At 41.3% G+C, this 20,599-nt stretch overlaps 2 protein-coding genes across 2 annotated transcripts; both read right to left on the bottom strand.

Annotated features, from left to right (window-relative positions):
• Positions 1–665: 665 nt before the first annotated feature.
• On the bottom strand, positions 666–8,773 carry hprt1 (hypoxanthine phosphoribosyltransferase 1). Its single transcript, XM_085788456.1, has 9 exons — positions 8,727–8,773; positions 5,559–5,665; positions 4,571–4,754; positions 3,202–3,267; positions 2,489–2,506; positions 2,315–2,397; positions 2,157–2,203; positions 1,924–2,000; positions 666–1,723 (listed from the first exon to the last, which is right to left on the bottom strand). Exons 1-9 carry the CDS (start codon positions 8,760–8,762, stop codon positions 1,676–1,678), a joined length of 666 nt encoding a protein of 221 aa, XP_085644582.1. The 5' UTR covers positions 8,763–8,773; the 3' UTR covers positions 666–1,675.
• A 2,893-nt stretch (positions 8,774–11,666) lies between these two features.
• On the bottom strand, positions 11,667–20,488 carry phf6 (PHD finger protein 6). Its single transcript, XM_085788459.1, has 11 exons — positions 20,335–20,488; positions 18,119–18,283; positions 17,396–17,497; positions 16,080–16,213; positions 15,930–15,976; positions 14,034–14,194; positions 13,779–13,922; positions 13,588–13,692; positions 13,363–13,496; positions 12,570–12,690; positions 11,667–12,461 (listed from the first exon to the last, which is right to left on the bottom strand). The coding sequence occupies exons 2-10, from the start codon at positions 18,251–18,253 to the stop codon at positions 12,570–12,572; spliced, it is 1,083 nt and encodes a 360-aa protein (XP_085644585.1). The 5' UTR covers positions 18,254–18,283; positions 20,335–20,488; the 3' UTR covers positions 11,667–12,461.
• Positions 20,489–20,599: the final 111 nt, after the last annotated feature.

Below are 20,599 nucleotides of genomic sequence, written 5' to 3' on the forward strand. Positions count from 1 at the left end.
GTGTGCATTTTATTTACCTGCTCCCCTGATACCTCTGTGCAGACAGCTCTTAATGTTGTTGTGGCAGTTGATCAGTTTGATTTGTTTCAGCGGCCGAGTCCTCTGCTCATGCTGCTCATGCTCACCAGCTGATAATAAGGTCGTAGTAATAAAGTATTGCTTTGATGTTAATAATAACATTTACTTCCATTATAATTATTCATGTTAGTGTAAAACAAATCATTTAAACTTTTAAAACAAGCTTTGACCAGCAAATGGTTTAATAACTTAATAAAGATGATAGAATACACATCCATTGCCTTTAAATGAAAAATATCAGACTAAATCAATAAAGAAATGCAGGAAAATGTTAAATATGTATGTATGTATGTATGTATGTATGAAAATAACCCTTCAAAAGGAATAAAGGTGAGTCAGTTGTGTATTTTGTCTCGACTCTGGTTGGCCGTGATACAGTAGACAACACCTACTCTCTTTGACCCACTGAAAAGAGAGGAAGCTCAATAGGACCACACTGGTCCAGACTTACCTGATGTGACTCCAGAGAAGAGGAAAAGACTCTGTCAGTTCTTTGACACAAATTAGTTCAACATGTCCCGTAGCTGGTTTAAATTGTATATATATTTTTTAAAAACCTCAGCAGTAGAAATCCACCAGTGACAGGTAGAGGTGTGAACATTTAATGGCTTGGCTGGTATTGCAAGATTCAGTGAACATTACAGTGATTGACAGTGATGGCACCATTGAATGAGAGCACATAACAGAGTTGAAATCTAAATAAAAAACAATAGGTTTAAGTCATGTCTGATTCAATGAAAGGTAGATAGCAAATTATGTTTTCCAAACTAGAACACAAACATATACAACTGAGTCAAATCCAGACATTTTCCAGCATAAACAAGGATTGTTGTCTTTTAAGTTACAGATAAACCGGATGCATGGAAGCCCTCTTCAAACAGATTTCACCAACACTCATAAAAAAGATGACCTTTCATCTTCCCCATACCAGTGTGTTAAATCAGGCACAGCAGCCAACATCTGTGTTACTGTTCTACACTGAATCCTAAGAAAATGTGACCACACAACACAGCAACACAGAAAAGTGCTTTGTCCCAAAAATATACAGAGAAAATGTTAACATCTTCTTCAAGAGCGTCTATACTATACTACCAGTACCAGGTAAGAATTAGAGTAGAGTAGAATTAAAATAAAAGAAATACCGTACATCATAAAATAGGAGGGTGTTGGAAATCTTAATCTTAAGCACAACAATTGTGGTATTTTACTGAGAGTTAGCAGCAGTGCTTTGAATAAATTACATATCATCAATTAAAATGATAATTAACATGCGGGCAAATATGCAGTTTTCTAAATTCATTTGAAAGTGGGCTCCATGCACTTACGTATGTCCAAACACGGTTCTATCTAAGAGGCAGTCAGGCTTTGCTACAGTCAAAAAATGTGATTGTGGTTGTGAGTGTGTCTGTGTGTGTGGTGGTTAAAACAGGCAATACATTTGTCAGAATCATCACCATTAATCAATATATCCAAAACCTCAGGGACCCTGAGCAGGCTGAGATTTTTTTCATGACACAAATATGAAGTAATAAAATATAAAATGAAATTCAAAAGGAAAAGATATAATCACACATTTAAAAACTGTTTCGAGAGCTCTTTATGCCTTGTACTTCTCCTTCCCCGTTTCACTAATGACGCAGATATGCTGAAAGAGAAAAGGAACTATCAGTATACTATATACACACCATAGATGAGTAATACTGTTGATTTACTTAATTTGTTTAGACAGTCTGAAACTGGTCAGACCTGCTATTAACACACAGGTAAAATCTGTGTCAACTCCAATAAGCATTAATCTATAAACTCTTTGTTCATTATGACTCTCTACCCATCTGAAATACTTACATTTAGATCTCTGAAGTACTCGTTGTAGTCTAGCGCATATCCAACCACAAATTTGTCGGGCACCTCGAATCCCACAACTGCAAAGAAAACAGGTAAGTAAAACTTACTTTTTTTTTTTATCTTTGTAGTGGTAAAGTAACAACACTGGAATGAGCAAATGCCTCATTCAAAAGCATCAATCCATGAGTAACAATATTGTATATTCCACCAAATAAATTCAGTGTTAAACTCACAGTCCGGTCGGTAGCCGACACTTCTTGGTGTTCTCTTCACCAACAAACTGAGGACAGAAAACACATTTACTTATTACACAAAATGAGGCAAAACAGTCAGAGAAACACCACAAGATACAGTAGTTTGTATGTGACAGAAAGTTGTGAGATTAAATTACCTTGCTACTTTAACCATTTTGGGATTGTACTGTTTGAGGAGTTCCAGTAATGTCTTCATCGTCTTCCCTGTGTCAATTATATCCTTGAAAACAGCATGAGAGAAGTGCATGTTAGCGGTCTATGAACCGAGAACTTCATATGTCAATATAAAAGAAAAGAAAAACAGTACATACCTCCACAATCAAGACATTCTGTGTAAAAAAAAACCAAAAAACAGAACAAAACAACAGGCATTATTTATGGAAAACACAGGATACACAAACACAGTAGAAGGTTCTGCAGCATTTGCTGCAGAACAGCCAGATTCAGCAACAGCTACTTCCCCCTAGCCATCAGACTGCTCAATGCAAAATAATTGATGTGTGCAATTATCTCCTCCCTGCTGCTACAATGTTCTTAATACACTTTTATTTCTTACACTGATATCATTATTTTATTATTATTCAGCTCTTTTGCACTAATTTATAGATCATATTTATTCTTATTTTTGCATTTTTATAGATCTATTTTATATTGTTTATTTCTGTGTTTACCGGAAGCCTATAGCAACGACATTTCGTTGCCATTAATCACTTTCGTGTTTTTTGTGCAATGACAAATAAAGAAAGTCTGAGTCTGTCTGAGGATTTACATTGAAGTAAAAGTACAGGGAGTGGTCGGGCGTGAAACATTCTGCAGTGCTGTCAGCAGCTGCCGTAGAAAATATGAACTGCATTATAGCGCTGGGTTTGCAGAGTCATTATAAATCAGTCAATTTAAAAAGTGTCAACTTAGACATGACAAAAATTGAACAGTAAAAGATGATTACTGTTTCAAGTTCACTTTGAAAATTAATTAATATTAATTTGATTGTTTTAGGCAGAATAATGGCATCCTCACTTCTCACCTTTCCCGTCAATGTAGACAAGTCATCTCCACCAATAACTTTGATTTCTCCTGTCGACTGGTCATTCTGCAAAGACAAGAGTGTGACAACAACAACAATTACATGTTGTAGACTTCACATTGTACAGGAGAAGTGCATCAAGCAATACAATTACACAAACATGGTAGTCACAGCTACACTTGTTGCATGCTGTATAATAGGGTAGTTGTATGTGTACTGTGGATACACTTCAGATAAAATGTAGCAGTTTACCTTGATTCACATCAAACTTACACTATGTTTGGATGGAAACACCTCACCTCAGTCACCACAATACACTTGCATATAGGGACGTTTTTCCAACTATTTCAAATCCTGCATTTTTAATGGTCAAGGTTCAAACCTCGCATCTGAATCTCTCCTAGTTCTGATGGTACATTGTTTAACTTCTTAGCACAACTAAATGTCGATTAGTGGAAAAGCTACAGTTTGGGGGGAAAATGTGTCCTAAATCACCCACACACATATGAGTGCCCTGATCTACACAAACAACAAACAACACGTGGAAAAAAGCTCCATGATGACACTTCAGAAAGCTGTACATGTCTTTTTTCTAATAAATATCTGGCTCTCTTGTTTATAATTTATATTTTACAATCCTGTCTAGGGACTACAGATGTAATATTGCATTTTTGCTTAAAGACCCACTCCCGTGAAAATCGTGTTTTTTGAGCTTTTCACATGTTCCTGTGGCATTTTTCTTGTGTTAGAGCACTTATCAGCAGAGAAGGAAGTGCAAAATTGCATTTCAGAGTTTTTCTGCCTTCAAACTGCTGTGAACCAATGGCAGACTCAAACTGGCAGTTTCAGGAAGACTGGAGTTGAGGGTGTCACAGCTCCAGGGGAGGGCACTAGTGCTACAAGCTCCCGCCCCGCTCTGCATCTGGCTCAGAGGTGAAAGCCTTCACAGCTCGGTGTAGCTGTCAAGGTATAATAGGTATAGCTCACCTGGTAGAGCAGCTTGCACTGTGAGCAAGGACTATGCACCAGTCTGGGATCGAATCCCAGTGTGGAGTTTTACGTTAAACGCGCTGAATCTGTAATTGTACAATGTCCAGCTGTCAGCAAGCGGGGGGGTGGGGTGCGAGGAGGTGGCTGGGCGGGTGCAGAGCAGCGCAGTCTCCGCCCACCCTCCAGAGGTGCATTGCTAATGTGCATGGCTAATGAGCTGGTTTTAAAATGGCCGAAAAGGGTCGCGGGAGTGGGACTTTAAATCTGACATGGTTACATTGTGCATTTTGTACTAATGTTCATTAACATGTATTGTCTCCATCAGATGAATAACAATAAATAAAACTAAAAAAAGAAAAGAAAACAACTCTTTGATTACATAGTAGCTCTTGAGGCGAATGAAGTCCACTGTCATTGGGATGGAGCGGTCACTGTTTCTGTTCAGGGCCTTGATGTAGTCCAGCAGGTCTGCAAAGAACTTGTACCCCCCTTTGAGCACACAGAGGGCCACGATGTGGTGCCCCCCCATCTCCTTCATGATCTCTCTGGCCAGCCTCTCTGTCCTGCAGGGTAAAGGGAGAGGGAGGGAGAGGGAGAGGGGGAGAGAGAGGGGGCGGTTGGTCAGCCCAGTTTTCTGCTACAGTCAGCAGTACCTTCCAGTTCCTCTCTGTTAGTGTCAGCAGGCAGCGTTGTCTCTCAACAACACACCCTGCTATGATGACCAGAGAGCTGGTCAACAGACGTTACCAAAACACTCAGAGGTTGTCTGCACTAAACACTGTCTATAAGTCTATATCTGCATACTGAAGAAGAAAAACAGAACAAAACACATCAACTTAAGAGTTGCCACATTAGCTCTCTATTAATATTATAAGCTTCAGTGGTGTATTAATTCATCACACTTTTATGCAAAACCACGCAGGCCAGACTTACACTCAGATAATATGATGTGTGTGTAGCAATAACCACACCTCACTCCCTACGTGTTCATATTTTTGTTTTTTTATGTTCTTTTATTACTAGAAAAAGGACATTCATGCTGATACTCTATGACTAATAATTGAAATGGGTGTACATGTTGCAGAATGTCAACAAAAGGTAATAATATAATATAATAATAATAATACATTTTATTTATAACGCTCTTTTAGTGCTCAAAGACGCTTACAGAAAAATAACAACACAATTTAAAATACTAAAAAACAATGTAGAAGGTTCAAAAATAGATATGAAATTAGATAGGATAATACACAGAACATTAGACATAATTTACAGATTAAAAGTGTGGGGTTTTTAGGAGTGATTTGAAGATGTGGGGAAATAAATATAAAAATATATAAAAATAAAAAAGAAGCAATGAAACCTACCTGTCTTGGATGAGTCCATGTGGTATGTAGACCCTCTCCAGGTCTGCAGCATAGTGCTTTGGTATGCAGAAAAGGTCCAGGTCGTAGCCCTGCTCCTCATCGCTGATCTGAAATGACACACGACACACAAAAGGGTTAAAAGTGGCATTACCCTACATGGGCCATGGAGCATTCATCTGATACAGAGCAGCACAAGGGGTCAGTGCCGGTGGTGGTCTACTGCTCTACTCTGCCTCTGAAAACATTTCACTGGCTGATTCTGTCCAACAACACAGCCTGATTCTCCGTCTCCCCTCTGCACTGGGCAAGTTTCTTGTGGTGGTAAACAACAGCCTTCTTAGAAAGAGGACACTTTTAATTGTACTCACTTAGTTGTGATTAAAGAAGATCTCTCCTGAGTAAACACTTTGTCAAAACAGTCAGGTGTTGGCATCTCAGAAGTCTTTTCAGAAATTCCATACAATACACAGTCTGTAAAAGGTTGTCTGTATTTCATACATTTTGGAAAATCAAATTGTAAAATCAGATTTCCTGCTCAACAAGCCACATGAACTCAAGACAGAGTAACTGGAATCATGTGACAGTGAGAGGCTGGTGCAGAGCAGGAGCTGCTGTGGGAATAAAGTGAGTGACCGTAGTAGGCAGACTGACACTATTTACCCTCACCAGCCAACATTGTCCCGCTGCTTTACCAAACACTGGATCACGGAGGGACCACACTCATGTCCCACATGGTTGAGCTGGAATAAAGCTCTTCACCCTCTGCTGCTGAAATGATTTTTAAAAAAGAGCTCCATCTGTTTAGGCTGCATCCATTCATTTACAGATAATAACCACTGATAACCCGCAGATGTCCTCATGGTCACATGACCCGACAGACTGAGTGTTTTACACTATTACTCACCGACTTGTTGTTGTTCAAGCAAGGAAATGAGAAAGAAAAACATGGCACGCCAATCAAAGAATTTATCCAAGGTCAGTGGAAGGGCAGCCTTGACGTGTATGAGGCAAAGTCCGACTTTGGAAATCACACTTTACAGCGCAGCCAATTTGATCTGAAATGCGGTAAAGAAGCAGATCCTCCACTGTCCACACTAATGCGGTTTCAGCAAAATGTGTGTTTCGTTTCATTATGCGTGTGAGCTGGTGCATCTGCCAGTCTGCTAACCGGATGACAATAAAACCGATTTCTTTATGTCCCAGATGTCCTGGAAAATACAACATGGGTTTTCTAGTCACTTATTCTAGTATAAAACCAGAGCTGACTGGTCACTTTATCTGAGCTGCTCTTGTTCAAACTGAAACATCATATGGTGGCAAGCAAAGCAGTGTAGTAAGCAGAAAAGAGTAAGCTAACGCTTTAAACACAAATATGGCCCATCCAAGTTACATCTGTGAACCATCCAAATGTAGTTCAAGTGTATTGTTCTTGTCCATACTGAATACATTACACCAACATTCACAGTACAAGTGTGTGAAACCCCCTCAGTTAACAGGAGTTATCAGAGCTGCAGCCCAATCAATGGAGCCAGACTGGATGTGCAGGTCAAGGCTACTAGAGAAAAAAAAAGAGTTTGCCGTTTAAAATAAACACCTGCTAATACAAACCATGCTTCACAAATGAGAGATCACAGAAGATTTACAAGAAGAAAGAAGTGCTGATTTACATAAAGCTGCTGTGGTTTCAAATTTCTCAAAGAGCTTAGATAATACCCAGCTACACGACTAAGACAACCCAAAAAGTAACACACAATGATCAATAATGTATGTGACACACAACCTAGTGTAAAGTTTAAGAGAGCTGGCGGACAGGTCATGGTGCATGGAGCACGGCATCCACCTGCTGAGGCTCCTCAGCAGAAGCTGCTGCTGTAACGGGACCATGACCCTGAAGAATCTACTGCAGACGGAGCTCCAGTAAGAGCCCAGGACCAGAGCCTGGTGGTCACCAGAGCTGCTGTGAATGTGTGTTGAGCTGAGACAGGTCAACCCTCCTCCAAGTGGTCTGGTCAGCAGCTACAGGAGGAGCTGGTTTGATGTTGGACCACACTAAGGGTTCACTTTCTGTTTCCCACTAGCACTTTGAATGTTTAACATGCGTGCTCAGTAAAAACACAGTCTGTTTGATATCATTTTAGGGACAGTGTGTTTCTCTATGAGACAAAGGTGAAGATCAGGTCACAGTTGAGTCAACAATCAATGCAGAAAATTCCTATGGTTTCACATGTTTTTTCATGCCACTGTATATACAGTCTGGTGCAAAAAACAAATAGTGGCGTCTTATTGTGCAGTCACACATACAGAGAAGAACTGTGCAGCTCAGAGCTACAGCACTTTTTTTCTAAAACAAAAAAGACTGCTCAGCTGTGGCCAAGTTCCTGTTTTTTCCAACTGCTCAGATATGATCTGTGTCAGCTGTAGCACACAAGTAGTTTCTGACCATGGATGTCTCATTTTAAAGTTGAAAACAACTCTACTACTTTACTGACTCTCTCATCTGATAGCAGCCGGCCGTGGGTTTGATTCCCTCTCAGCTGTTGTCCAGATCTGACACAGTTTTCACATGATGAAGAATGTAGCTGTTGCTGGTGAATTTTAACTTTCCCACACTCACCTCGTTGTGTTCAACATTACAACACATTCCTAACCCAGAACAGTACAGATGATGTGTTATAAGTCAGTTAAACACACAGTAACGTTGTGTTTATTCCTGTTGTTGTTGCTGTGGAGGGGGTCGGGCTCAACACGACCCCCCTGTCTGCCCCTGTCTGCGGCTCCTTTGTCTCACTGTTCCTGTATAAACTAACAGAGTCCGTTCATTTAATATAAACAATTACAACCCGCAGCAGACTCACGAACCCGCACGTGACTTTCCGTGTCCGTGGTGTTCACTGCGTCACGTAGGCTGCTCACAGCGTGGGGAGCGCGTGCTCTCCGGTGCCGCAGGCCGTTCTGCACCGTAACTGGTTATTTACACGTTAGAGCCGTTGCCACGGTGAGCGACAGGTAACACCACAGGTGAGCCGCCTCAGGTGGCGAACGGCAGCTGGGAGCTGTCGAGGGACCAGCACGTTGCCGCTGGGTCCGGGCTGTTGTTGGTCTCCTCTCCGGGGGCATGTGGGGGTAACTAACTGCGACCACCGCGGGGTAACAGGTAACTTTACTCACCACGACGCACGAGCTGCTGCTGCTGGACGCCGCCATGTCCGGTCGGTGCTGCCGGCGAGTCGGTGCAGACGGAGGAGACCACGGCTTGTTCTCCGGTCGGTAGCTCAGCCTTGTGACAGCAGCAGCTCAGTCGCACATGAAGCTCCGGTTAGTTCCGCTGCTGCACCGCCTGCTGCCGCTCTTCTTCTGTGGTACACAGGTCACAACGCGGCTCGGCGCAGCGCTACCGCCCCATACCGCCTCATACCGCCCCTATCGCTCTGCGCCCCGCTACCGCCCTCTATGCTACCGCCCCGCTACAGGAAACTCCCGCCAGCGACGCTGCTGCTTCTCATGACTGGTGTTGCTGTTGCGTCAGCACGGCGCCAAGCATAGATATATTCATTATATTATGTATCTATTTTTTTTTCTCCTCTGTTCAAAGTGTACAAAAAGTGTCAAACACTGACCATAGACTGTAAAAAGACACTGACACATAACACAACACGAGAGCTGTTTCATATTCAGAAAGACAATGAATAAAATAAATAAATACAGCAAGGATCTCATTCAAATAAGTAGAAAATTAAACAAAAACAAAACAAAAATAAAAAAAATATTGTCATGTCAATACATAGGTGTGTAATAATCACTATAAATTCCATTAAATGCCAGGAAGTACAATAAATATCTTTTCATAGTTTTCTAAAAAAAAGTTGTGTTCTTTTTATTTTTAACTAAGGCTAGGGATTTATAGAGAGAATTGAATTCAATTAAACAATGAGAAAAGGTTGGGAGGTAAAAAAAAAAAAAAAAAATACACGTGTATCGCGCCAAGTCAATGAGCGGGAGCGGGTAGCCCCGCCCCCTGGGGGCCATAAGGCTGAGCCCAGGTAGAGAACTGTTTTTTTTAACAGTCTATGGTAGAGACAAATAGAGATTTTAACCAGAGAAACCTCTTTACATACTTTACTTCTTGTTGTCCTGGTTCTGATGTTATATAAACATGCTGTTTGACAGCACAAATAATACACAAGATGCATCACGAGATGAAAGCAAGATGATCAGTGAACATATACAGTTTGCAATGCTGCAATGTAAAATAAAGAAACCACAATTTCCATAACACAGCTGTCTAGTTAATTTCCAGATTAACTGACAAATAGTTGGTTTGTAAAGTTTCTCTTGTGAGTCCTTCACACTGGCTGTAAAATAAAACTTTTATATTAACGACAGTAGAATCAGTAAGGTTGTCTGTGCTTTCGACTTTGCACCTCATAATCTCATTTGGGCTATCTTTATAGGTCACACCAACATTATATAATGATGCTATACACTGATGTTTATTCACCATTCAAGGGAAATTCCTGGTTACAAGTTAGTCCATACAACTTAAGACAACTTCCTGCCCAAACCAAAAATAATTAAGCCACCCACACTTTTGGTTTGAGGTTGTATCTAAAACTCAATTAGTGTTTTCATTGGATTTATAGATCCAAGTATAAAATAATATGTTCATATTTTTCATGGCTGCTGTGTGGAGTTGTTTTCCTAACAATAAAGGTGATCAGGGCCAGGATCAATAACACTGCACTCCCAGTCAAAGCCAAAGAGTTAGCCCCATAGACATATATACTTACTGTATACATACAGTATGTCTATGGTTAGCCCAACACCCTGTCATCTCTGCATCATTCACCATCTCTTACTTCCTGTCACACAGTTTTGCCCTACATAGCATGAAGACTGCACTTTGTATCTCTTACACTGTGACCATTTGAGCTTTTTACAGCTGAGAGCAATGATTACAGCCACCAATAAATGTGTCATTGTATGTGTGAATATTGTGTGATTGTTAGGTGAAAAACTGTGACTTTTATCAGCTGTGACCCACACAGTAGTTATTCACTATGTGAAGAGCAGCTCAACAGTTTTACTATATTCTACACTATGTGCTCTCACTGACATGATTTAGAGTGGGCTCACACTGAAGGCACTAAAAATGAAATAGTTCGCTGCTGATGTCCCAAGAAACAGAACAAAAAGGAAATGGAGAAGATACTCACAGCTGCAGAATATTAAAACAAACTGCACATGTTGGAGAAACAGAAATGGATAATTAAAAAAAAGACAGATGTTGGTTGCAGGGTAGAGTAGTTATATACACTGCTCTGTTTGTGAGGTTAAAGTAGCAGTAGTAGAAAGTCGGTTTCTGACGTGTGTCAGGCCACACATTGCATCATCTCCTCTGAGTACTTTAGTCTATACACTAACCTCAAACAGTGCACTTTGATCACTGACATGAGGTTATGTTTATAATAAGGTATTTTTCGTGGAAAACAAAATGACTGATGATGGCTTGATTCTATTTAGCTGCTTCTTGTTAATGCTCCTGCTGGTTCACTGCAAAGTGTGAACTGTGACAACACCTGAACAGGACTGATCCATCACTGATGCTGTTACTGAAACCTGTGCTTTTCTGACAACGACCAGTCAAATGTCTGTGTGAAAAAAGAGGTTTACTTACGGTATGTAACTGTTGCACTGCGCTGCAGAAAGAAAGTTGAGCTGTGCAACATGGGAGAAAACATCACGTCATCTTTTCTATAATCCCCTTTATGCATTAGTGAATTTCATCTTTATTTGGGCAGTGCTGAGAAAATTGGATTAACCACACATGGCAGTTCCTAGTTGTACAAATTAAAGCTAATTAAAGACCTAAATGTTTAGTCTGTGTTTACAATTTTTAAGTATGATGTGGATCCTCAGATGAATTTTTGAGGTGCAGAACAAGAGCCCTCACTGTGTAGCCGAGTTGATGTTACACAACTGCACGATCTGACTTTATGACCAGTGAGACATTCCTCACAGTTCAAACCTCCTTCAAACAACCTGTGACCTGACGTTAGTGCCGCTCTCTGTCTATAGACACACTTTTAAACGAAAGACTCAGTCAAAGTGTAAAATAAAATATTTTCTATTTCCAATCATTCATGGGTACATTTGTAGAGATACAAGTAACAGTACATTAAACAAAGTCAAGCCAACTCCTCTAAAGAGCTCTACTTTGCCCTTTAGCAGCTAAATAAAAAAATGCCACCTTTAACAGTGGAAAAATCCAAGTGCATGCTGGCAGAACTTGTAACTGTGACTTTGAAATCCAGATATTCAAAATTACTCATGATGATAATAATACAGTAGCAAAATATTACATATCAAGAAAGAAAGGCTAACATGAAAAGAGTATTCTTAAGACATGATTACAGAAACAAGGTAATCAAACTGCACAACTTCAGAGAGAGAGACTAGTAACAAACAGACCCCCCTTAAAAGTGAGTCCTTCAGAAGCTGAGGAAGAGCAAGAGGAGGTTTCAGCAAGTGTGGGTCATGTAATCTGTGGGAACATGGGCAGTGAGTGACAATCAAAAGATCAGCTCTTATTCTCAGTAATAACCCATGTGTTTGAAACTGAGCCTGAAACCGACTCGTGGGAAAGATTAGCCATGGCTTTTCATTATGCTGCTGCAGCTGAGGACCACCAGTCTGTGAAAAGCTCATCCAGTCGACTCAAACACAGGGTTTCACGGAGAAGACGTCTGGTGCACACTGGGACATCGTGTCCTTTTACTGGAAGAGATCGTGTGAGGAGCTTGCTGACCACGACTTGGTGAGCGGGCTAAGGTTTAGTATAAAAAAATATCTGTCCCTCGTCTGAGTTCTTCCGTTTCCTCCCCGTGTCTCATCCATCAGGATGATCTGTGACAAAGAAAATAAAGACATAAAATCTCCACTTCATAGAGCCACACATTTCAAACATTTACATGTTGTTTCTGTGTGCAACAACCACAACCTTTAATAACACACCTAGTTGCCGTTGACTTGTGTTCCTCCGTGGACGATCGCTGCCCTCTCTCTACTGCGACTCTCTCGCTCCTCGTCTTCCTCATCCCGCTCCTCATTCCCACTGTGGTTCTTACAATACAGTCTAAAACACACACAGGAAGAGTGTGTAAGGAACAAAACGCAGCAAAACAAACCAAGCACAGCTTTCAACTGGGTATGTTAATTCTGAATTTCTTTTCTGACCAATAGCGGACGATTAACCAGTTATCCAACCATTTAACCTTGTATATTTAAGTTTAAAATACACTAAGAATAGATGAGTTTGAAACCATTTGAAACCCATTAAACAGTATCAATACACAAGGGGGGGAGGGTCTAAGTGGACCAGAATGATCCAGAGTGTCTAAATAGAGTGAGGCTGACAGATACAGGCAGGAGTTCATTTCTGCTTCAATGTGGCAGAAGTGACGTCTGTTTCTTTGAGAAAAGTTCTACATCAGAAATTGACATGGTTGTTATAAAGATGAATTCAAAAACAACAAGAAGAAAACCAAAGTTGGACCTCGGAACTCAAACTAAAACAAGTCCGGTCCGCCTCAACAGCAGGACAGGCAACACACACTCTAATGGCACTGATGTTTGATGCTGTGGTGAAGGAAACCCAACTTTTAATCTAATAAATACTGGAATTAAATCTAACAAAGTGTAATAGTTAAATTCAAAATTAAGATCATATTAAAACCTAACACTTAAGTGAAAATAACACTATACGGAATATGTAAAAAAAAAAAGCCCTGTATTATCTGAAACTCACTTGTAGATACCACGCGCCATGTTTTCAATGTATTTGGCTTTGTCCTGCAAGCCGCAGTGATAGTGGTAGGTCTTCACACATGCTTTAATTTCACAGCCAATGGTGGCACCCAACTGAGTGCAGAGTGTACATTTCTGGAGGAAAAAAAGCAAACAAACATAATGAGTTTAAAAAACAAACAAACAAAACAAACTGTTTTAAAGCTGTGGGGCGGTGTTTTCCCACCATTCTTTTGCCTCTCTTGATTTCCTGAATGACTGTTTTCACGTCAAAGTTTCCAAACTCAGCCCGTGACGTGGTGGTCAGCTGGACCGTACCCGAGGAAAACAGCTGGAAAAGGATCACAGGCAGATATTAGTTAGTGGATGTACCGTAACATGCAAAGTAACAAAATGTATTACTTCACTGTATCTTACCATGCACTTGTAGTGTGCGGCCACTTTTTTGGAGTTATCGCTGTGAAGCATGCCCCTCGTCTCGTTCTCCTCGTCCCCGGCGTGGCAGAAGCCACACCGCTGTCCGCCGTCGCCTGGGCTGGCCCGAAGTGGCGACCTGTCCCGCTAGAACACACACACAGCAACACTCAAGAACAGAGGTCCACGCTACACACACACACAGAGCACTGGCAACCAAACATCAGAGTGAATTTCACAGCCGGCGTGCTGCCTTACATGGGAGGAGCTCTCCTCGTCTGCGGCCTGCGAGGAGGTGGAGCGGCTGTCTTCCGATTGGCCACGAGATCCCACCTTGCCTCTGGCCTTCTCAAACCGCCCTCTGCCTCTGCTCTGAGGAGGTGATGAGTCTGAATCGTTGGCCACGCCTCCCTCTTCATCTGGCAAACAAACCCAACAACCGTGGTCAACACAACAACTCAAACATGTGACGAAGCTGCAGGTGTACATGTTTATCAACAAAACTCCAACTCAAATATTATTCAGACACCGTGGCTTCAGAGAGTTATCACATCTCTATATTTCTTGCACGCTTTCCTGCATTTAGCGCCATAGTCACCCATCCACTCATTTACATTCATACAATGGTGTTTCTACCACCAAGTCACACAGTAATCTGGGTTTCAGTGTTTAGCCTGAGGACACATCAACATGCACACTGATTGAAATCTATTTGAAGGTTGAAATCTCTCATTCAGAGCCTTCGCATAGTTTCTCTGAGCTGTCGTCAGGTTCATTTGTCTGCTATAATTATTCTTGAGGTGTGTCTCTGAGTTTAATAAAGACAAGTGCACACCTGTGAAATGAGGTGGTAAACAGTGGGGGGGCATGGATCAGGACAAGAGTAGACATTTATTTCTAAAGCACAGAGTGTTTCCAGGAACACAGTGGCCACCACCACAGGACAGACACTAGGGTTTCTTCTAGTGTCATACTCAGATACTGGAAGAGAAGGGTTCTTCAGAGACAACAAAACAGAGCTACAGAATATCTCATTAGAGATGGGAGAACCTGTGATCCAGGGATGAGCACCTCAGCAGCTCTGCATCAGTATTTTAGACAGAGGCCACTCTGAATATGTCTGAGTTTGTCGAATGACATTAAAAGGACTCCGAGCATGAGATAATATTCTCTGGTCTGAAGAGAAAATCAACCCTGTGAGAAGAACTCCAAGCACGAGGACTAGTGAGGATCAACCTGGCGGATACCATTTCTTTCTACAGTGAAGCGTGTAGGAAGCATCATGCTGTTGGGAGCTTCTCGGTGACAGGAACAGGGAGAGAGGTCAGAACTAAGGGAAAGATGAAGCTGAACAAAAAAGAAACAAAAAAGCCCCGTTCCATTTAATTTCCAAAACAGAAGATGCCTTTGCCGCTTTTCATCTTGAACTTCGTTCGAAGTCTGCACCTGGCCCCCTCTCCGTTTTAAGGGATGGGGGTGGTTTGAAGGGTTGAAAAGCCCCTTCCATTGCTCCTAATAGAATTGGGACACCCTACCCAAGTGCTAGGGCCAAAATCAAGTGGAAGTGGTTAAAATGGGACAGGGCCAAAGTTTCTTGAAGAAAACCTTCTCCAGAGTGAAGATGATCTAAATAAAACATTCAGCACCACATAGAAACAAAGCCGAGCTTTAAGACGAGTCTCTGACTGTCCCTGATCCAGCCACACTTAACGGCCATAGATCACCTGTTGAGACAGCTGGACAGGATGAAGTGCCCAAATCAAAATGTAATTTATGGATTTTGATACCTTTTGTAAACAAGAGAGTAAGTTTTGATTTTTTATAGATTTGCAAAAAGATTCTCAGAACATGTTGTCATTTTGAACACAAGGAAGAGGTCTGAAGACAGGGATGGTCGTTATCAGAGCATATTTCATGCTACAATTAGAAGATATAAGTGAAACTTGTTTCACAAGGAAATATAAATGAAACAATCAGCACCTTGAGAATGTTCTGGTAAAGTCCATTACAAACGACTCAAATACGTGAGATCCAAGTGTTTGTGTACTGCATGCATGTGTGTGTTGTTTGACTGAACAGGAAAACAGTCGTCCAGCTGCATATCCCATCACCCACAAAGCCCAGTGGTCTAACACATGTTTAAACATACTCTACCTTGAAGGCCATCCTGAGAAGCATCCCGGTGTTTGCGACAGTAAATGCTACATTCAGAGAAAAAAAAAAAAGAATATTACCATGGAGAAGAAACATATTTTATCTGTTGTAGATTTATTTCCATACAAGTCCAAGAACAAAGTGTCTTACAGGTAAATCCCCTGTGAGGGATTCTCTTTGAGCTGGGCTTTGTCCTTCACAGCGCAGTAATAGTGATACGTCCTCCGGCACGTCTTCACGTCACAGCCGATGGTGGCACCCGGCCGGTGACATGAGGAACACATCTGGAGGTGAGACACACACAGCTGTAACTTTCAGGAAAACAGCCAAGCACACGCACTCCCACAACCTTTTATGTTCATTCAAATGGCTGACAACTGCTAATGTGATTTGTCAATTAGTGATAGAGAAATGTGATTTTCCAGCACGGATATGAATAATAATCCTTCCTCTGCAAAGACCACGGAGCCACTGAGAGACACAACTGTCTGAAAGGCCATATGCAAATATCATGAAACAATATCCCTGTGGGGAGAATTTGTTTGTCGCGGGAGAGAAACAAATTAAATGCAGGAGGGAAGATGGTACAGAGTAGACGACAGAAGAAAACACAGAAATCATTACAATAGCAGCAGCGTATAAAAGAATGATATGCAGGATGCAGGACAAAACGGAAATGTACGAAGAGGGGCAAATACCTGATACAATGAACTCTTTTTTTTTAATTACTTTTAGAAATGCTGTTAATTACATAATACTAGATTAAATTAGGGATGCACGATAACTATCGGAACAGATAATTATTGGCCTGATATTGGCAGATAATTATCAGCCAAGATAGAGATAAGTCTGATAATTATAGTTTATAATAGATGGCCGACATTCGCTCATTTTCAGTCCGTTAGCCCCCTAAATTGATGTTGATTTTTGAAGAGTCATTACTTTTCTTGTTTTGTTGCGATTACAGTAACGATGTCGGTTATATTATTTGGCTAAGTCAGAGCTATAATGTTAAATCCATATTTACTCACTGCATCTTAGCCTTTCTTAACCTTAGGTGTGTACATAAATGATTAAAAATGTTATCGCATTAGTTATGAGAAACAGATATCACAGTTATTGGTGGAAAAAAACATTTATAGTGCATACCTGGATAAATTGCATAGCAGTAACAGTATGTATGTTATACTGAGATATAAACCACAACCTGTTAATGCCAACATGTGTAATAATAGATGTTTTATGATAGTGAAAGCTGATGTTTCCCACGCAAACAAGAGAACGATCTGACGTACTGTTACCAGCTCCTACCAGTCTCTGTGGGAAACGAGCATGAACACACTGAAGAGACTTTACATAGGGATACACTATGGTCACATTATTGTGCTCAAGAAAACAGACATGCATCCTCCTTACTAGTAAATGAAGCAGCTCGAGCATATCCTCAGGTAACAGCGTGTACTCACCAGTTTGTTCCCCCTCTTGATCTCCTTCTTAACATCCTCGATGGAAAATCCCCCGATGTTCTCGCTGTCTGAGTGGGATGTGACCAGGGCGGAGGAGAACAGCTTCATGGGAAGAGTATGAACACAATTATTGGATGCTTTTTGGAATCTTTCCTAGTGCATGTATTGTCAAATAAACTCTGATAGTGCCAAAACGTTACACACGTTACATACGTTTTCTTGTAATGAACTATATCTGCATGTGCATTTAGCTTTACTACTTCTGAAGCATCAGTTTCCACCTGAAGATTAACATTAGTTTAAGACTTTACACCAGCATCAGATCTGGTCATCAGAGCCGAGTTCACTCTGATATACTTTTAGAGAAAAATCTTTTAATTTTCCTGGTTGTTGGGATGGTATGTTAGAGGCTGTAGAGCAGTGTTTTCTTGACCTGGAGGTCAAGACCACCCAGGGGATGAAGATTATTTGTGGGAGATGGACTAAGTATTTCTGATAAACAGATGTATTATGTCTATTTTTTCATGTTCCTTCCATTTTTCCACTTTGAGAATTGATTTTTTAATGGGCTTCCTCTTGAAAGACACCATAAGACACAAAATCCACATTTCTTTTGCCAAAACTGTGCACTATTCTGTTTATGTGGGGTGTTGCAAGTATGCGTGACTTCGGCTTGAGGAATCACATGCTAAGAAGGGGTTGAGAGCGATGTGCTCTCCTCACCATGCACTTGTGATGGGCTGCCACCTTCTGGCTGTCAGACTCCAGCAGCTGGCCACACTCCTTGTCCCGGTTGGTTCTGCAGAAGGCACATTTAGGCAGCCGCGCTGCTGCAGCTCCTTTCCTCTGTCCTGACATGGCCAAAGGCTTCTTTATTTACCCAAGAGTCTTATAAGAAAAAACACCACATAAATAATCAATAATCAAATGAGATAAAATTACATTGATTCCTGAACCTATTCACATTACTGTTTTCAAAGCAGTGAGAAGAACTACTTTATCCTCAGTCACCCACCAACGATCTCTGTTTAAGTCCGCGACTACATCAGAAAACACATCTGAAAGTGAGTAAGTCCCCAATCATATCTGACTCAAACAGGATGCTGCAAGATATTTCAATTCCCAGAGACAATGGCAATGTAGATAAAAGGCAGTTAAATGTGGCACCACTCTAAGGATAAAAATGTGCAGGTCTGCATAATAATAAGGGTTCATTAGTATGAGTTCCAAGATGTTGCTTACAAGATCAGCTGAGAGCAAACTGTGTTCTGGAAATGAAGTTGTGATTTTTCCTTTCTGTTGTGAAATAATGATTATAACCATGTGAAAAAGAGCAGGAACAGGAAACTATTTCCCAGAAATAGCTAGAAACAAAACTTAAAACTCAGCCACTGCTTTATCTCAACCAAAATAGAGCAGCGAATGTGACTAAAGAGTCCAGTGTCCTAAAAACACCATGTGTGTTTCTCAACAAGTGTCTGATGGATGACGGACACATGAGGCCCACACATGCACTAATTGCACCACAGCCTGCAGCTTCACACTTGTCCAACTGGTTAGTTGAATTTTAAATTAAGCGTTTTATTTCCTAATTGTCGGTTGTATGAATGTTAAAAACCACAGATTTAATCTTGTGTGTGTGGCGTGCCAGGGTGTTGGGAGTTTTTGTTGAAGGAAGGTCATCAAAAGCAGTAAAGTGCAATACAACATCAGCACACACACAGGCTTGCAATTAGCAACATTCACCAGTCATCCCAGGACTAAATCTGATTAAAATGAAACAGACAATGGAAACCACCAGAAGCAGGAGGACCAGATCTGATGCAACCCCATTTTACCTCACACACACAGGGGCTACTTTTCATCACAGAAATCCCCTTTGCTCATATTCTACTAAATCTACAGTATCTGCCCCAACTTATCCTGAAAACACATTATTTCCACATCATGATTAGCAATTAAGTCATAATACACATACACACGCAGAAATTGAGGGGATTTAAACACTGGTGCTTTTGTTTTTTTTAATCAATTTTAGTTGCATTTTAATTAAAGATGTTTATTAATCAACATTTTCCTTGAAAAGAAGATAAAAGCCCATCACAGTATTCATCAGAGTAGAGGAGTAGGTGAGCCCTGTCCTTTGCAGAGGTGCTCTGATTTCATCCATATAATGCGCCACGAGCGCCGCAAATACATTAAATGTGAGAATTAAAAACATCTCCTTCGTCCTTGATGGTCCTCAAAGGAAAGTGGGTGTTTTAAAAATCACAATAGCAGAGTGCTGCGACGCCTTGATAGAGCCATTACAGCCATGATAGCAGGGCCAGGCTTCACTGCGGCGGCTCCAGCAGCGGAGCCAGAGAGCAGACACACACAACAATACTCTCCGTGTAAATAACATCTAATATATTTTATTTCAACCTGGGCTCAGAGCTGAAACACTCCCGTTTCCCGTTCCCACACTACATTGGCCGTGCTGTGCTCGGTTTGCGAGGCGAACAAGCGAAATGTAAAAAGTGGCTCAAATTTGTGCTCCAAAGTTTTGAATTAAAGGGGGTGTGTGTCTCAGTCTCCTCCAAACTGACTGTGAACTGAAAACAATTTTCACTAACAACATCTCAACGCCCCGAAATCTCCCCCAACTAAGGCCCTTTTTCATGCAGGGAAATAAAGGTCGACGGCAGCAATATGTGACACTTGGACTTTATGTTTGTGCTGGAAGGCGGAAAGACTGCGAATATTTCCCTTTAAATGTGGGAAATTATCATGACAGGCGCGGGTCTTTGCAAACCGTTTCGAAGTAAAGAGCGCCATACGTGATGTTTCCCTGTGAAAAGAGCTGCTCTGCTCCTGCGGAGCTAAACGGCCCCAAACCACAACAGGCCAGAAAACTGAGCGGCTGGCGTCGAGCCGCGGACACACGGCTCACAGCTCACCTGGTGATATTATCCTGTCCCACTGAGACCGTAGAAAAGATGTGAAAAGTGTCCGGGCAGCGACGGTGTTTCTTTCCGTCCTTCACAAGTGATCGTGTGCTTTTCACACTAGCATCAAGCTAACTGCCATTAGCGGGACAGGGCCACTTCCGGGCGTGACTTTCAGAATAAAAGTCGCGTTGACGACCGCATGTTGCAATGTTTCCAACGTGAAAAGACACAGGAGGTCAGAGTGTGTGGGAAACCAAAGTGCTTTACAAAACAT

This window comes from Trachurus japonicus, chromosome 10 (genome assembly GCF_045865225.1).
Source record: "Trachurus japonicus isolate A0001 chromosome 10, Traja_1.0".
In the NCBI taxonomy this organism is placed as follows: Eukaryota; Metazoa; Chordata; class Actinopteri; order Carangiformes; family Carangidae; genus Trachurus; species Trachurus japonicus.

Excerpts from the sequence above, each read along its gene's own strand:
- hprt1 (XM_085788456.1), bottom strand. The coding sequence starts at position 8,762 with ATGGCGGCGTCCAGCAGCAGCAGCTCGTGCGTCGTG. Across the intron at positions 4,755-5,558 it reads CATGGACTCATCCAAGACAG|GACAGAGAGGCTGGCCAGAG; the intron begins GTAGGTTTCATT and ends TTTACCCTGCAG. Across the intron at positions 1,724-1,923 it reads AGTACTTCAGAGATCTAAAT|CATATCTGCGTCATTAGTGA; the intron begins GTAAGTATTTCA and ends TTTCTCTTTCAG.
- phf6 (XM_085788459.1), bottom strand. The coding sequence starts at position 18,253 with ATGTCAGGACAGAGGAAAGGAGCTGCAGCAGCGCGGCTGCCTAAATGT. Across the intron at positions 15,977-16,079 it reads CCCTCACAGGGGATTTACCT|CATTTACTGTCGCAAACACC; the intron begins GTAAGACACTTT and ends CTCTGAATGTAG. Across the intron at positions 13,923-14,033 it reads ACGAGGAGAGCTCCTCCCAT|CGGGACAGGTCGCCACTTCG; the intron begins GTAAGGCAGCAC and ends TGTGTGTTCTAG.